Source organism: Poecile atricapillus, chromosome 1 (assembly GCF_030490865.1).
Source record: "Poecile atricapillus isolate bPoeAtr1 chromosome 1, bPoeAtr1.hap1, whole genome shotgun sequence".
Classification (NCBI taxonomy): Eukaryota; Metazoa; Chordata; class Aves; order Passeriformes; family Paridae; genus Poecile; species Poecile atricapillus.
The window spans coordinates 18,157,403-18,175,441 of record NC_081249.1 but is presented as its reverse complement, the minus strand read 5'-3'; the positions used below and the strand labels follow the sequence as shown (position 1 = coordinate 18,175,441).

The 18,039-nt window shown below is 41.1% G+C and overlaps 1 protein-coding gene across 3 annotated transcripts in view; it reads right to left on the bottom strand.

The window, feature by feature from the left end:
• Positions 1-18,039, bottom strand: part of GPM6B (glycoprotein M6B) — a 106,152-nt gene that overhangs the window by 47,733 nt on the left and 40,380 nt on the right. The window contains exon 1 of one of the 3 annotated variants that reach the window (XM_058857749.1): positions 12,748-12,800. The exons of the other annotated variants lie outside the window; for them this stretch is intronic. Within the exon in view, the coding sequence (XP_058713732.1) occupies positions 12,748-12,769 (22 nt within the window). The 5' untranslated portion in view covers positions 12,770-12,800. Of the gene's footprint in view, positions 1-12,747; positions 12,801-18,039 lie in introns of those variants that run through there. 3 annotated transcript variants of the gene reach the window in all.

Sequence of the window (18,039 nt, the reverse complement as noted above, 5' to 3'; positions counted from 1 at the left end):
GCTTTCCTAATACATGATATGCCTGAAACCCCCTCTGACAAGCTCTACCAACTCAGTCAAATTTTTCCCACTTGCACTTTCACATCATTTGAATGCATGCATTGTCAGCCTCCTCTGCCTCCACCTCTCCTTTCCTACATTATGTGCAGCACTCATTTGTTTCAGATTATAAAAAGCACTGGTGGATTCTGAAGCCATTAAAAAGAAGTTGCCAGTATATGGGATCTGTGGGAAATTTGATCCAGTAGGTGAAATAAGACTTAACTTTAGAACTGATAAATAGAAGTTTCAGATATTATTATAGAATAGGTTGCATTTTTCCTTTTAAAGTTATGCAGAAGAACTTTGTCCATTGCCCTTGCAGAAAACTGCAAGAAACCTGTTTGTATTTTTTTTTAGCATTGAGACAGATGGCCCTGGTTTCAAATATAGAAGACCTTCCTACACAAAACAGAGGTGCTGGCACATGATACGTGGGTGAAGGATATTCTGGATACTTGCCTGGGAATGTGTGTACCCAAGAGGTGAAATAGCAGGATAAGAAAGAAAAAAGAAGATAAAAAAGAAGATGCTAAGAAGGAAGAGGGAAGAAGGAAACACCAAAGCAGCAGGCTCAGAAGTCATGGTGGAACATGTCAGTGACAGAAGGCAATGCAAAAAGCATCACTTTCTGAGCAGATGGGGAGTGCATATATACCTTTACATGGGGGTTCAGATTACTGATCACTATTTCTGAATACTAAATGGGGCTTGAGATTAAGAGCAAAGAAATTACTTTAGTTCAGATGCAGGAGGTGGCAGAGCCCTTCAGACTCCTTCCACCTCCCACATGAGTGGGAAAGGACACTTCGAGTCCTACCAGCAAGCAAGGTCATGCCAAACCCTCAGTGGGTTTCCACCCCACAACTGGACCACTTCAGGATCCCTAACTGGAGGCTCTCCCATCTAAGTAGCAAATCCCAGCAGTTGTGTTCTTGCTCCCAGTCTTCCGCCCCTGTCGCCTGTCACAGCCGTGGGCTCTCGGTCTTTGTCTCCCTCCTGAATAACTCCTCCTGCTTTCAGCCTGTGCTTAATCCTCCAGGAAACCTCATTCTCCAGAGAAGAAGAGTGCTTCTGTACATAATCTCCAGACAGCAGCTGTGACCCCAGCACCCAGAAAGGCGATCATTGTGCAGAACTGTGGTAGCAGGGGTGAACTTCCCCTCTCCCCCCCGCCACTCATTTAAGGGCTGCTGGAAGCGCGCTGTCACTTTATGCGTACACAGTGCCAGCAGTGATTTTCTCTGGCAGCTGTGGGGTACTTGTCCCTTCACCCTCATTGCAGGCTACCCTCAGAATCTGCACAACCATCTATTTTATTATTTTTTATTTTGCCTTTTAAGGGATTGAACTTCCCACCTGCCAACAGAAGGAGCGCTTGTTTTTTGCATTTGGTCCTCGAGGCTATGGCAGTATTACTGAAAAGTGACTTTGTCCATTTTTAATATCCAAAAATACAGAACAGCTGTGCTTTCTTGAAGTCCTTTTGTATAAGAGTGGCTCTGAGACAATACTAAATTCAAGGCTGCCAAAGCTCAGACCTGAACGGCCTGAAAAATTCCTTTTTCTTTTTTTATACTAGCTCTCAAGACACACTATGCTACCAGCATGTCAGTAACGCAACAGGTGTTATCTTAAGGCAGAAAAATTTGAACAATGTAATTCTTCATGGCAGGCTTATCAGCTTTTTAGTACACTCAGCTTTTATTATTCTGACACAAGGCAAACTTACGTAACATCACAGTGCGTACTAATTTATGGGATAACAACATGGATGTTGAGTTTGGAACACTGCACTTTTGTTTCAGACTGTGGGTATTTCCCATACTCCTAAGAAAGGCATATGCTGCGCAAACACTTTTAAAAGCATGCAAGTGGAATTCAATATATTGAAAGAAGCTAAAGTACTCTGGAGTGATTAACAAACACGTTTCAACAGAATGGCACAAAAGGATAATTAAGAACTAAATCCACAGAGATACCGAGACAACTAAAATCTCTCCAATTTCTTCTGCAATTCATCAGAAAAGTCCACTTGCCCATTGATGGTATACAGACAAGTGTAAAAGTGGTTCCAGGTCACTGCCAAGTAACTACAAACCTTCCAATCTTCTAATGCAGATCCTCACTTTTGGAGGATTTAAGGGTTCCTATGCGGAGACAGTGAGGATATATGTGGCCACAAAGCTGAACAATATCCCTTCTCTGACTCTTGCCTAATGTTTCTTCTTCACAGGCAGAAGAGCACTGGAAGCCATCTACCCAGAATGCTGATCTCTGGTAGAATAAGTGTCAGAAGAAAAATGGTATTAGAAAGACAGAGCTGTCTGATATGGCAAAAATACCAGGGGAAAAATGATGTGACTTAGTTTTACAAAATTAGCCTGTTTGACTTATCCTTCATCCCAGAGGACAAATACAAAACTCCTCAAGGACAAAGAAATTCCTTTCTCCTCTAGCTCAATAGAATTTCTCCAGACTCTGCCTATGCAATCCAAGCCATCATCTCCCCAGTGAGACAAAACAAATCTGGTGAAAGGTAAATGGTCACCATTCATCTTAGCAAAATGGATCACAGCAAAATGATTTACTTTCCTCTGGCTCTTCCCAAAGTCTCCTATTCATTCATTGAAATATAATTGATATCAACGTACTCCACCAGAAAAGAAAAACAACTAAAAATCACTCTCAGTGCCTTCTCAAAGGCTGAGAGAGATTTCCAGGAGGGATTTTACACTGAACTACCATTTGAATGCCTTTAAAACACACTTTCCCTTCCCTCATTGGCTAGAAATATACTTAACAGAGGTACATGCACACACGCATTCCCACTAGCTATGGTACACATCTTCAGGACTAGTGGACTTAATGATGAAAGACACTTTGCTCCCACAGGCTGGAGAAAAGCTCTCAGCTGTAACTCCACACAGGTGAGCCATTCCCACTCATGCCTGCTTTCCTTCTCTTGATAAAAACAAACACTTATAAACTATCTGCCATGTTAGTGCCCACACACAGGTTTCCCTGAGTATCTGAACATTTATACCATAACCCAGCCCTTCTATAGATGAGGTACCCCCAACCATTCAACATGCTGGGGACCCCATCCCATAGTGACAAAAGACTGCAGGCAGCAACATGCCATGAAAATTCATGTATTATCATGTACAATCAGTGAGTATCAGTGGTACTTCAGGCAGTTGGCATTAGCAGTGCCTTCCTCATCAAGTGCCTCACAGTGAGTAAGCAGCTCTGGGGCAGATCTGTAATCTCTGCAGATGCTGTTTGCCTGTCTTCATCATGTCTACACAAATGAACATATGGCCTTCTAGCACAAGGCCAGCTTACACAGTCATTAATTAGATATAATTTCAGCCTGTTTGATGTATCTGATACAAAAATCTGTCCTCTCGCAGGAATGCCCTTGTGGTATAGAAACTTTGTCTCTTTGTGAATTGACTCATCTGATGAGGAAAAGCAACATTTTGTCAGTGACTAGGGAAATACCTGTTTATTACAAATGCAGGTACAGCACTGTAAACACCTGAACTTGACAATGGGTTTCTTCTTATTCTCCCTAGCTCTCACTACAAGTAGAAGATGGGCACTCCCATCTTTCTCTCAAGCATGTGATACCCAAGATATTCTCCAAAAGCACCACTACAGCTCAGCAAGGCATTACAATGCCAGTAATTCAGTCCTGCTGCCAGGCTCAGAGAGCTAGTCACAAAACTCCTAGGAAAGTACATGGAAGCAAGCATCCTATACGTAAATACACCTCATGGCTCTATGTACATAAGTAGACTTCGTGAATTGTTGCACTTCACTCGTTTTTAAGTGAATAATCAAGAAAGAGGATTAATTAAAGCAGAAGATCCCAAAAAAGTCGGTATGAAAAAAATACATTTTTGGTAAAAGGTGGTAATTTTTTGTTCAGATCTTGCTGCACTGCTTCATTTTCTCACACAGCAGCACAAAACAACACCAGGCATGTATACAGCCCCAGACATGGGGGCTGCTACTCAGAAGTAACCAGAGCACATGATGGCCCAAAGAACTTCAAGCTATGCTCTTTTCCTTCATCATGCACAGCACCATGCAGGAGTTTGCAATGCAGCACTGTTTGCAGAAAAGCATAACAAATTCAAGAAGTTTGTAAGAACTTCCCAATAACATGTGAGATGCAAACTGCCAGTTTATGAGGAGAAAGACCTGACCTACAGACACAGCCTGGAGTTAGTGGGGAAGAGAACCTTCTGTGTGAAATGTGAGGAATTTTCAGCAAAGCAAAGCAGGTACTTCACAGAAAGAAAAGAGGATTTAACAACAACAGAAAAAGCACTTGAGGGATAGCATGAATGATTTGTCTTTGATGGTATTGAACTACTCCTGAATTACTGTAAAATAATTTTTTAATTTCTCTTACTAGTTCTTGATTATACACTGGGTTACAGAACAAAATACCCAATAATAGTGGCCTTTCAAAATATGGTAATGGCTAGAGGTGCTTTTCTGTGGAAACAGATAGCAAGATCTTTCCTTTGGAAGCTAGCTGGTTCACTGGTTTCCTGCTGAACCCTATAATGTTTGCACATGCTTATTTTTGGCTGAGTAAATAAATGTACTTGAAAGTGCATTGATCCCCACTTTCATGTGAACCTTGGTGGCTTTCCTGAATTTTTTTTCCTAGAGATACAAGTCCCTCACAGAACTGAACAGTCATAAATTATATATAAATATGATTATTATGATAGAAAATTAATCATAATTTCTCCGCAGTATTTCATTGCAATGGATTATGTTCTAAGACTGACTTCCAGCAGATTCTCAGTACTAGCAGGAAAGTAACATTTTAAATATCTATGCTATATAAACAATGCTGTACTTATGCAGTATGTTCATCCTTTCTCAGTTCTTGATTTCCAATTGACTAGAATTAATGTAGCAGTCACTGTTTTAGTGTAATTCTTCACTATCAGCTTGTGCAGTTGGGAGTGGCTGACAGTTATCTCTGTTGACAAGCACTGGTATGTTCCTCATGCCTCTCTCCAGATGAGGCACCTTCAAGGAAAAGCAAGTCAGAGCTCAGTGGTGTCCATACAGTCTAGGGTTCCTTACTGTTACCCATTTTATGTCCACAGACTGCATCACTGTTTCTATAACTGAGGAATTCCAGGTTTGTTTGATGTCTTTGCCATCTCTACCCCTTTCCCGTAAGAAAGTTGAGAAGAGTGACGACAAGAAGCTGGTAATGTGGAAGGCTCTAGAGAAAGACTTGGCACCTTGAGACCTCAGCCTGTCCTAACAGGCAGGAGACAAACCCTTGCACCACCCCAACACGTGGTGATACAGTGCTATATCAGGCCAGGGTGTCACAAGACAGGTAGGGGGACAAGACCAACTGCAGCATCAGAAGGTGACTTTCTTACTGGAATTTAACTGCAGATAGTATGTCCACGTAAAGACCCACCAAGCTAGACTGGTGTCTAGGTGCTAATTCCAAAACCCACAGGACACATGCTTAAGTGGTAAAGGAAGAGTCAAGATGAAAATGAAAAGGTTTGGAGTTTCCCTCCCAACATTTCCATGGTCTATATTTTGCAGCTCAAGCCGTGTGAACCTGCCATGAGGGGAGTAAGCCCCCAGGAGATTGGGTTTGAGAAAAGTGGATACCTAAATCAGCAGGAAGTTAGCATCCATTTGGGTATAAAGCACAACATTCAGATCTGACACTTGTGAAAGGGCAGTAGCCCCAAACTGGCACAGTCTAAGCAAAGAGAAGAAAGTCTTGCTGGACCAAAGATATGTAAAAGCAGACAAATTTCCCATCTCTAACCTTGGTGAGTCCAGTAGAAGCTACTCTCAATCAGTGATGTATAACAGATTCAAACAAGTCAGAACTGTCAGCAAAAAGTACTACATGATTTAGTGATCTGCTTCTAAAAGTTACCTGAAGAGTGAAACTTAACTGCACATAAAGGTCCTCCAAGACCTGGTCTTACCCTCTCCACAGGGCACTGATCTGGATTTTTGTCCTGTAATTTCTTTTGTTTCCTCTGGTGCCCAAACAAATGCTCTGCTAGAACAGATTATAATGTGCATCATCCCTTCCTGTGGTGAAAAGACTATGAAGCAAGCCCACATTTCCTTCCACTGCCAAAATCACTTAGACATTCTGGCAACGCAGGACACATTCTTTATGTTATCTGGCAGCTAGTGTCTGACAGCTGTTCAGCAGCCTATCGGGAAAAAAACCTGATGGCCTCACTCCAGTTCCTGACAGACTTATTCCAGATCACAAAGCTTCCAGATTATTATAGCCCACAAGGCTTCATCCAGTGAGTCCTCCATCATCTCACTGTCTTCTACCTTTCCAACAAGGCTATGACATTTCCTCTGGAGAAAGACAGCTAATCTGGTATCTTGAAAGAATTGGCCAGATGAGGAACCTACTAAATCTATGGCTTAGTTCTTTCATAGATTAATCATCAGCATAATAAAGAATATTACTTATTAGTAGCATGTATTTTGTGTTCCAGCTTCCAGACATTGTAACTTGTTATGCCACTGCCTTATGAATCCAAACTCTGTCCACTGGTAGAAATATTACCCCACACAGAGACTGACCTGCTCTTGGATCATAGCAAAACTTCACTCCCTCACAGCTTTTCTACAATTACTGTTCCCCTTGCAACTTGTGCGAATCAAACCCTTTCACACAGTACTGAATCTTCATCACTCCTGTAACTGGGGATAAGCTGCATCCCTTCTTTGAGTGCTCTACACCAAGAGCTCATGTTCCATCAGATATCACAAACTGTATGGGTCTCAAACTGCCTTTAATCCTCTCTTGGATTCAATGGATACATTTGGGTTCTAGATGCAATCCTTTTTTCAACTACAACAATACTCTATCTTCATCACCTACAGCTGGTTAAATTAAATAAAAAACAGATTATCATTCCCCTCTATCTATGCACCACTTCTTCCACTTCAGCATTGACTTGAAGTACATTGGATTTTTATGAAGACATTTTACGTTGCATATAATTCATTCACAATAGCATTTTTTTACTGTTTAAATGGTGTGACCAAAATTTTCTTATGTATTTTTTCCCCTTATTGGTGAATAAGAATGTAACAATCACCCTTAATTAGGCTGGTTGGACTATACAGCTTGGGTACTTCACAAACAGCTAATACTAAAGGAATTTCTTTACCACTTCTAAGGGTGGTGGGAGAGACCAAAAAAAAAAAAATACAAGGATTTCTTTTTGAGTCAGAGCTAACAGACACAAAGACTTTCATCTCAGCTCTTCAGTGTGACAGTTTTAAATAGCTTGTGCAACTTTATACAGCATAGAAGATACATCAACACTATTTGTCTGAGTTTTCAGAAAAAAAATTCTTCATACCCAGCTGAAAATGAAACACTTTGTCTTTCATGATCATTATGTAGTGCTTCATGAGGTCTGTACTCCTCGTCACCAACCACCTTAGAAAATAAGCATTAAGGACACCAATATGAAGAATGCGACCAGAAATTAAATTGTCTTATCTATCTTCTTCCAGCCTAGACCACACACCTCATTGATACAGAATTTCTTTGATGTTTATAGCTCAGAATTTCTATGGACCTGCAACAGGATAGCACTGACACATGCATGTTAAAAACTAAAATAACCTGAATTAATGAATTACTTCTGAATAGCAAGAAAGGAAACAGAGAACCTTTTCTGGAAACCATAACGATTTTCTGCTGAAATATTTAAACATAGTTAATGCCAAGGAATTTTCCCTTTTTGATCTATTGAGTTAGGAAGCAATACATAACATACCTTTTTGATCATCTTGAATCTCTCCAGCAACAGGCAGTCAATAGCCTTTCCAACAACCACAGAGTAATCAAAAAGATTACAGAGGATTAAAATGGAATATCCTTGATACTTTAAATGTTTAGTTTAAGTCATGTGAAAATGAAACATTTAAACATGTTTTGAAGCACATACCTACTTGGAAAAAGTCCTGGAGTTTTGCTGGGAGAAGACGTGTTACAAAGTGCTGCTATTTGCTTTTCCCAGCATACAGGGACTAGTGGTATGAGATAGGTTTCTTCTACATTGGTCCTAGCAATATTAGGGAAAGTAAAGCTATACAGTACTTTAAACTTACCATTTCTGTTCACCTACAAATGTTTTAATGTGAATAATGAAAATCGAGGCTGGGCATACTTGTTCGGAGGTAGTTACATGACAGTCCTCACAAAGTGGCCAAGGAGTGCTGTACACACCCACGCCATTGATCCACGGTGCTGCAGGATAATATCCTGTATGAACAGCAGCTGGCTGCACTGGAGTCCTGACTCGAGCTGCTCACCAGCTATCTGCTGCTGGAAACTTCTCACTTCTACCAAAACCACCCCCTCTCTATTTCTCTGCAGTTGTCAACAATCATGCAGAAAATGGAACTGTATAATGGAACAGCAAATTCATCCAATAGCACAGATATTGCTCATACAAAGAAGACTAATATCACAGAATAATTTCAGTTGTAGGGATTCCTGGTAGTTTCCAGTCCAGTGCCCAGGCCAAAGCAGGGTCAGCTACAGCAGATTGCTTATGGACTTGGCCAGTCCTGCACTGAGTTTCTCTCAGGATCCTGAGACAGCAGCCTCCTGTCCTCAGCCTCCCTGGACAATGTCTTCCAATGCTTAACCGTTCTCACAGGGAAAAGAAAATATTTCCTTGGATCTCACTGGCAATTCTTGTGTACTGGCTTGAGGACATGTTTTTTCATTCTAATAGTATACATCTCCAAAATGAACCTGGCGTCTTCTTCAAACTCTTCCAATTAGGGCATGAAAGATTATCCACAACAAAAACAAACAACCAAAAACCAACAAACTTGTTTTCTTTCCCCTATTTAAACCATTTCAGCCAAATCTGAAACTGATACACTCTTTAAAGCATTTTGCAATCACACATTTTTTATGGAGGAATGGAAAACACTGTTGGCAAAAAACACTTCAAGGTGATGTACAGAAAGAGTCCGTTGAAAATTTTATTCTGTATATTCACCAATTTCAAAAGAAAACTGACTACTCTGTATTAAAAGAAAGGAAAAAAATTCCTTTGTTAGTGCCAAAATCTTCAAGTCTTAAAAAAAAAAAAAAAAAAAGAAGAATCAAGGAAATCACATCCTGTAGTTCTAAAAGCTGCTGCAAGAATCAACACAGTATTTTTTCTCCCAGGAAGAAGAAAGTTAGTTTCCCATCAGGAGATCACGACTGAAACAATTCATCCGCATTGTGATGAAATGAAACTTTTAAAATGTACTCAAAAGCTACATTCATTGCTGTAAGGAAGAATGACCTCCCTCATAATGAGCTCTGAGACTAACAGCCAGCTTACAGAGGTTTTATAATGGCCAGTTTTGGCTTCAGAGTAACTGGGAGCTTCATTTTGCATGTTGCATAGCAGATTTGGGGGCCTGCTCAGGCACTGAAGAATTGGACTCAAAATTCTTCACTGAGGCTGGATTATTTTTATATTAAATATACTATAAACCTGAAATTTAGCTTTTATTTTAATTTTGTATTTTGATAAGCACTAGAACTGGATTACTTAAGGCCATTTCAAATGCTGTGTTTTAAACTAGTGAGAAGATGTTTTAAATGAATGAGAAGAAAGCTCCTGATGTACTGAGGAACATGAGTTAGATCAGAGGATGGGCAACACTCCTGAATGCAGCTTGCCTACTAAGATCCTAAGCCATGTAAGAGCCAAAAGGCATCCTATCTACACCAAAAAAAACCCCCATAATTTACAAAGGAAAGCTGAGGAAAAGCTAGGGTGATGAACCAGACCAGAGAGTTGGACAGATCAGCTGCATGTGAGTGGACCTGCCATGAGAGGTACACCCCACCACTGCACATCACACAAATGTTAAGAACAGCCTTTCCTAGAGATGGATGCACAATGGGCAAAGTTGAGATAGTTATTTGTTAGTGAAAGGTGTTACTGTTACTCACCTTTTGGAGTCAACACCAAACTTATGATCCTATTCCAGAGATCTCATTTTATCTTAATCATCAAGAAAGCATTCCATTAGTCAAAAGACCATTAAACAAAGAAAGAGTTTTGTTTGTATTCTAACACCCAGTGTTTCATTTTGCAGGACTCCTGACAAGAACAATCTAATTAACCAAAGAATGAGTCAAGTGGGAGTGGGGATGGCTGGAAGTGACCTGTACAGGGTGACCTGTTCAGTTTCCATACATTTTTCTCCAGCACACACACGTTATTGTCAGAGGTGCAGAGAACATGCACAAATTAGATTCTCTCTAGCTTGTGTCGCTATTAACCACAAGCTAAGTCAGAAGGAAAGAGATGCAAGAAAAGCTGTATGAATTTGTTTCATCTGAAATGAAGGGTGAAATACTATAATTTCACTACAGTCCCCATGAAAGCAAATCTGCTTTGATGAGTCTGACTTGATGCCCCTCATTCTTGCCTGCACTTTCTCTACAGGCATATCAGCAACAGGCATTGCCAGAGCCCTTCAGGCATGACAGTCTCCCCTCCACTGGCCTGTTTCTGCATCTGTGTTACTACTCTTTGTAGCACAGGAATGGAGATAAGTAAAACATTTTCCATTTTCTTTCCTCTGTAATTTAAATCTACTTTCTGGCTGCAGAAGCAAGTGCATGTTAAACACATAAGCACCATAAAAGCCCTAAGACTTAGGCATGATGAACTCGAGGGAAGAATGTGATTCTGCACTAGCATAAAGTACAGTATGCAATTACAATGACTACAAATATTTTATGTAGAAGATTTATTGGCAAACCTCCACAGGGCCTGTAATCCCTAGCACAATTTCCTGTGCTCTTATTAGAGGAAGATAACCTTTTGGCAATTGTTTGTATAAGATGACTGTAATTGCTCATGATAAAGAGCTTAATTAGTGGAAGATAAAGTATTACATTAAAGGAAGTGACAGCAAAATAGATTCTGGATCATTCTAATTTTTTTTTAATAGTTGATAAAACTATAAAGCCTTATGATTGAAAAGAGCACAAGAAAATATTTAACAAAACAGAGAATGGGGATTGCAAAAAAACTTTCCAGACAGCTGCAGATAGCTGGACAGCACATTAGACTTTCCCTTGGGTTGTTAGTGGGTTTGATATTGGAAATGGAAGCAACTGTGATACACACAGACTTCTAATGAAATGTTGCAATGGAGTCCTTTGTTACCGTGTGACTGGGACACTGCATGACCATGTGCTTTGCTTTACTCAGAAAAGAAGCCAGAGGAATTTTAATCAAACACAATCACAACACAAAATACAGCGTGACCAAAAGTAATCTATGACATCTTGTCTTAGACAAACGCCCTCCTAAAAATTTAGCAGTTTCTAGCCTTGGTCAAAAGAAACCCCAAGTCCTAAAACATGTGATAAACTGAGAGGCACAGAAATACGAGGATTATGAAGCATGAAGGCAAGGATAGGCAACAACAGCTCCATGCCTGTAGGTGCTCCAAGTTGCCACAGCAACAGAGATAGGCTGGAGGAGGCAGGAAGCAGCAAGGAGATATCTAGGACTGCATTGCACCTCCCCATCCTGCAGCTCATACACACCGCTAAGTGTTGGCAGCTCCAAGACATCTAAATTGCAGAGGGAAGACCACCAGGAAATATGCAGACAGGCCCCAAAAATATCCACCCAGTATTACACTGCCTTGAGTTCTGCAAGTACCAGCTCCTGGATTGATTTCTAGACACCTCTACTCACCAAAAGAAAAAAGGCAGGCTTAAGAAACAGGGCACTGAACAGCACACCTCAGCCAGCAGTTAAGTGCTGACCCCAGCTCTGCCTCAGGTTGAGCTTTTCCTAGCAAAACATACCAGTTTGCACACAGGTACTGTCAGGAGCACACTCACCCTGGAGAAGAACTGTTGAGCTCTCCCTTAACAGCAAAGATCAAGATGGATGCTTTAAACATGAGCATCTACCAGGCATCAGAGACAGAACACAAAGCCACAGCTTGCCATGTTCTGGCCTGCCCCTTTATTACATGTCAGCAGCACACACTAACGAAACACTTGGAGCTCAATTCCTTCTCAGCTACTGGCAACTGCTGCTCCAGGGTAGAAAAGCAGAGTCAAGCTAATCCATGTTTGGAAGCAGAAGCCCTAGGTTTAAACAAAAACTTGCAACCACATTGTTCATTTGGCTGTGGGGAAAAAATTAAGAAGAAAAACTTTCTTCAAAGCAAGAAGGAAAGTGAGGAACAGCAAAAGGCTAACTCATCCCAGAAGAGGAGATGACATGTGTAAGAGCTTCCCACAGCTGATGACTACCTGCGCAGCTGGCAAAGACAGTGCAACTGGGAAACATGGGAAAGCAATAAACTTCAGGGAAGTGAAGTCATAACAATGCAGCTGAGCTCTGTTTTTCATTATTTAGATCCTGAATTGGCAGGGTGCTAAAGTCCAAGAACTTCGACACTTAGGTCAGGCATGTGCATACCACTTCAGCAGTGCAGTTTTATGCAGTAATTTATGCAACACTTAATCACAAATAGAAGTATCACCACATTCACTACACTTGTCTGGTTGACCGGAAATATCCACCTGGGTATGCCTAGGGGTAGAAGATGCAGACAAAGGTCCCTCCTGAGTCCCGCTAAGAAGAGGCTCACCTGGCTGTCCTGAAGTGCCCATCACCCATCATATGTCCAAGCAGGAGCGTGCTGCTCCCCAGCTCTGCCACTGCAACCCCTGCGGGAGCCAGGAACTCAGAGCAGCAGCTGAGCAGAGCGTAACAAACATCCGGGTGCGGGAACGTGGCCTGTGTGCAGGGTCCACATCTGCTCTGCCCAAAGGGAATAAGCATTTCATGGAAGCATTGTCTCCAGATGTAAAACCGATTTCTAAAGCCAAAGAGAACCCGGAAATGTATCTCTCAGCTTGGCCTGGCCTCAGAGCCTAATGTGAGACACTCATGGCAAACCTGGGCTCGTGCCAGCAGCAGTTTGAAAGTGGAGCTTTCTGCTTCCTTTATATAGCAACAGGCTTGAGTTTATATTCATGCTCCTAAGCACACAGAGACACAAAAAAGGAACAAGAAAACCAACCTAGTTAAGAAAGGTGGTAGAAACAACTGGAATCCCATCCCTGCTCCTGTATGGAGTCACCAGGCCTCTGAGAAAACAAACTGGTAATCTAAGGCAACATGCAAGTCTTGAGACAACACTTGTATTGAGCACATACACAGAAATAATGCTGTCAAAGGGCCAAACCCAAGCTCTGATGAAGTCCAGGTGAGTCATGTAAGGGTACTAAAAGCTCATCTTGCAAATCTGTGAAAAACTTCAAGCTCTAGCAAGATTTTGATTAAATAAATCCTGCTCATCTCTGTGTGTCAGTAAGGGCAGCCAGTCATATAAAGCACAATATTGTGTACATGGACAGCTAATTTTAATTCAGCTGCTTTTCTCCAACTAAATACATTTTTTTGTTCATTGGAAACCATCGAGAAAACAAGTCATAGATGAGCACTGTTACTAGAAATCACAAGAACTAGTTACTTCTGAAATACAGGATAAACATTTCAAGGCTGGTTATAGCACATATGTATGTAAATGTATGTACACTATATAGAGAAATAATTTTTTCAGGGACTAACCAGAAGTGGTAAATAATACCTATGCACCACTGAGCTGTACTGAGCACTTTCCAATCCCCTAGTTTTCCTCTCCTCCAGCCAAGAATCTGTTCAGAGCAATTCACTGACAGGGATCCCAGCTGAAAAAGCTCTCTCCTCTTTGTAGTGTGTCCTGAAGCACTACCCTTGAATCACACTCTCTAAAACGCTTTGCCAGCTCAGAAGCAAACCAGGCAGCACAGGACAGCGACATCCTCAGTCTGCATATGACATCAGCTGGCTAACATATGGCCCCAGTGTGGAAAGCCAGTAGTGCAGAAATTATTTGCACCATCTCCTGTGCACCTGAAGAATTTACAAATTGGGCCCCTGTGAATGCACCTCCACTGACAGAAACTTTGAAACAAAGCTACAGGAGGTTGCAGGGATGGTTTCACAAGTCCCTCTTGCCTGATTGGAAACACAAGGTTATTTTTCTTAGCAACTGACATCTCAAGAGAGTCTCTACTTTCTGAAGTACAAAATGTGTGCAGGGAAATTTGAGTTGTCTCATATGACCTTCATGTCTTTCATAATCATTCCTGGGAAAAAAAATGTGTCAGCCCATGGCACATCAGGTGTCCTTTTTCTGATTAAGATGGGATGTCTGTTTTGCTTTCTTTTAACAACTGAAAATCATCATCTTTCCAAGCAATTGGAAAAAAACCAATTTTTTTCATTGTCCTTGTGTCTTTAGTCTCTACAGTGGTAAAGCAATGGCAGGTAAATCATGGAATTATTAAATCCATTGCTATCCCCAACCCAAAACAGTTAACTGAGCTCAGCTCCCCTTCTCAGAAACTTTAAACCAGCATTTTAAATTAACATGAATCATCATAATTTATACTGCGCTATTTGTCAAAAGCGCAACCACATTTCTTGTTGAAACATTGCCCTGTAAACTGCAAGTGGTTGAATGACGTATTTTACATGCACAAATCCTAGTCTTAGATTAACACTTAATTGCCATAGTCCTCCACTGTTCATATACTGTGTGTGAGGGAATGCCTGTCATAACATGGTCCACACTCCAGGCAAAGCATAAATAAAATAGCTGTAAATTTAAATGATGTTCTAACTGTGCCATTTAAGATGGGTTGTTTATGAGCCTTCACTGAAGAAATAGGCCACGGTTTTAAATACTGAAAAAAACAGAGAGATCCGCTTAAGAAACATATTTGCCTTATTTTAAGGTCAGCATTTAAATATCTGCATCTGGTAAACATTTTATTTCCATGGTACAGCATACAAAATACTAATACATAAAGACATATCCAGTTGCTATTTTAATTCACTTCAGGGCTTTAAAATATGGCCCTTTTTTGACACAATAATATGTAGTCATGTTTGTTAAGAAAATCATTAGCAATGCTACGGGAGTATTTCTATGGCTCTAAAGCAATAGTTGAAGCTCTTCAAAGCAGGTAAAACATGTAATACACTGAGCTGTTTATCTTTACATAATATTATTATAGTAATCTATAGTATTACATACAATTATTATATTATTAACCACCATTCACCCTTAGTTTACTCCTGTAGAGGACAAAACCCTTGAACTCCTTGATAGCTGAATCAAACTTCTTACTTATGCCACCGTGATCTATTGCCTTCATCACTACAATTTTCCACTCTTCTGAAGATGACAGCAAGTACACCTGCAGTCTTGCAAGTCCTTTGACCTACTCCAGTGGAGGCTGGGACTCCCACAGACAGTGGGTGAGTACCTCCACCTCAGGTACTCTCAGCATCACTTCAGAAGACCAAACCACCCAGGAAGCAGATGAGTGGCAGGAATGTGCACTAGCAGAGACTGAGAAGTTAGGCTGCTGGGAGACCACTGAGTGCTATTCACACCTACTCTTGTCCCTGCTGTTCCTTGCCAGGCCCCCCAAGCCAGCTGATGCTGCACTAAATGCACAGCCTGAGCTGGCATCAGCACAGGGTGCTGGGTCGAGGGCTGCACCTGCTCAGAGGCACACAGGGGTGTGAGAAGCCTTTGCACATGAGTGAGGTCTGCATGCACACCCCTTGGCATCCCTGTGCTGGGCATCTGCTGGCTAAAACCATAAGGAAGGCATGTCACTGTTCAGCCATTTGTTCCTCAAGTTAGGAGAGGAGGAGGTGAGCTATCTTCACTTTCTTTACATTAACTTAGCACTTTTATAATGCAGCAAGTCAATACAGGACACAGAACATTACCATGTGCAAACGTGGCTCACACTGTTGAGTAATACCGCTATTTTAAACCCTCTGCTGCTAAGCAACACTGACAGTATGGTTAGAACATTTTGGAAATACCGAATGCTTCAATTCTTCCCCCCCACACACGTGTAAAAAAGATGCTCCCGCACTGCACATACATCAAGAAGCTATTCAAAGATGAGGGCTTCAGTTTTTGTCAGGTTAATTCTCAGCATTGCAAGGACCCTGGACGTATTTGTCCAGAAGCAGCCCCTTAATAGATAAACAAATGTGACCTCTTGGTTTGTATTTAAGCACCCCAAAGGCACCATTCCTGGAAAGCTCACCCATCAGCTTCTTGTATTGGATACTATCAGCTAACATGGAAATGGATAAAAAATTACCAGTTCCCTTATTTCAAGAACAATGCCCAAGGCTGGAATCCTCTCGAAATACCATACTTACCTGAACTGTCTGAAACAGGGCAGTTTATGTCCTGTCCTGCAAGAGCTAAAAGGGTATTTGTGACAAGCAGTACAACCCAAAGAGTAATTGCTGACAGCTAACATGAAAAATCTCCAATGCTTGCAGAGCAGCATTTAATGTTTGAGGAGGAAAACTTTGTGAAAGACTTTGGTGAAACTGCATTTACTACACTGAGGAACACTTATTTTAAACCTTTCTATTTACTTACATGTCAGTAGGAGAAGGGGTGAAACTGAGCTTGGAAGACTCTCATTGAGGGGCTGCCAGCATTCAGTCCCTTTAAACTGATCTCACTTTGTGGAGGATTTTGTATTTCTCTGTACCAAGCAAGCACTGCAAAATGGCCCATTAATTGGGTTTCCTCTTGGATGGATTATTTCACAAGGCTTGGCTGTGTTTTCTCAGGCAGAAGTATACCTCTGAGATATGACTGGTTGAGAAATGTTTGCCCAATTCTGATAGAATATATTTCAAACTTTTCATAAGCTTACTCCCCTCATTGTTATTCTAATTTATTCCTGAGTACTTCATACTGCCACAGACATTAGCAAGGTTACAAATACTCATGTCTCTTCAACTATTAATTCTATGGCATTTTTCACTTCATTGTATATTTACCCATCTATTAACCTACATGGATGATTTCATAGCTAATCATTTCTACTAACACCCTTTTAGACACTTGTGACTTCAACCCTGAAGATGTAGGTGGTTGGAAAGACTTGCTTGTCTTCCTCCTCCCTCCTGTGATCTAAAATTAAAATGATGTGACCAGGACGACATATCTCATATCCTATACTTCTTTGACAGACAGCATAGGTCTAGACCCAATTTCCACACAAAAATGAATCACTGAAGAGCAGCAAGGCAAAGCTTCTCTTAAGTAAGCACATTACAGCCTTCTGGGGAGAGAGCAAGCAAAGACAGATGTAGAGTACATATTTGGGTATCAAATAGGTACCTTTAAGTAAGATGATTTGAAGAAAAAGAAATTGTTTATCTTCCAGTTGACTGTTTTTTACTGGAACAGACCCTAATTCTGTCAGATGAGAACTGTGGTATTGCACAACTTTGCAGAAGCTGAAAGAGGTGGTCCTACAGAAGAAACATTTATAATAGAGTCTCCTTGGACCATTCTCTGCTTATTTCCAAAACAAGATCCAGCACTTTCTGCAATCAAAGGAGCTGGTAATGCTAATCCCATCATGTATGTCTCTCTGATCTGCAAGGCAACTGTTTCAATGATCAAATGCTGTAGAAGAAAACATTGTTCAAGCACAGTGGCCTTCAACCTGCAGTATTTAAAAGCCCTCTGCAGCTATCAAAAGCCAACTCTTTTTTCTCATTTCATCATGACAAACTGCAAAACAAGAGACTACAGCATGACTAATAAATCCCTCAATTCCCATCTGCCAACACAAGTCAGTCAGTGTTTCACCTGCTCACCTCCAACCCTTCGTGCTCTGGAGCATCTGTTGAGCCCTACACCTGACCTGCTTCAAAACAGGATGGCAGCACTTGCCACACAGCCAAATCTTCCTGACAGGGCACTGCTCACTCTCCCTTGCTTATACTGGTAGACAAAAGGGCATTTCTGATAGCTTTCTCTTCTCTTGCT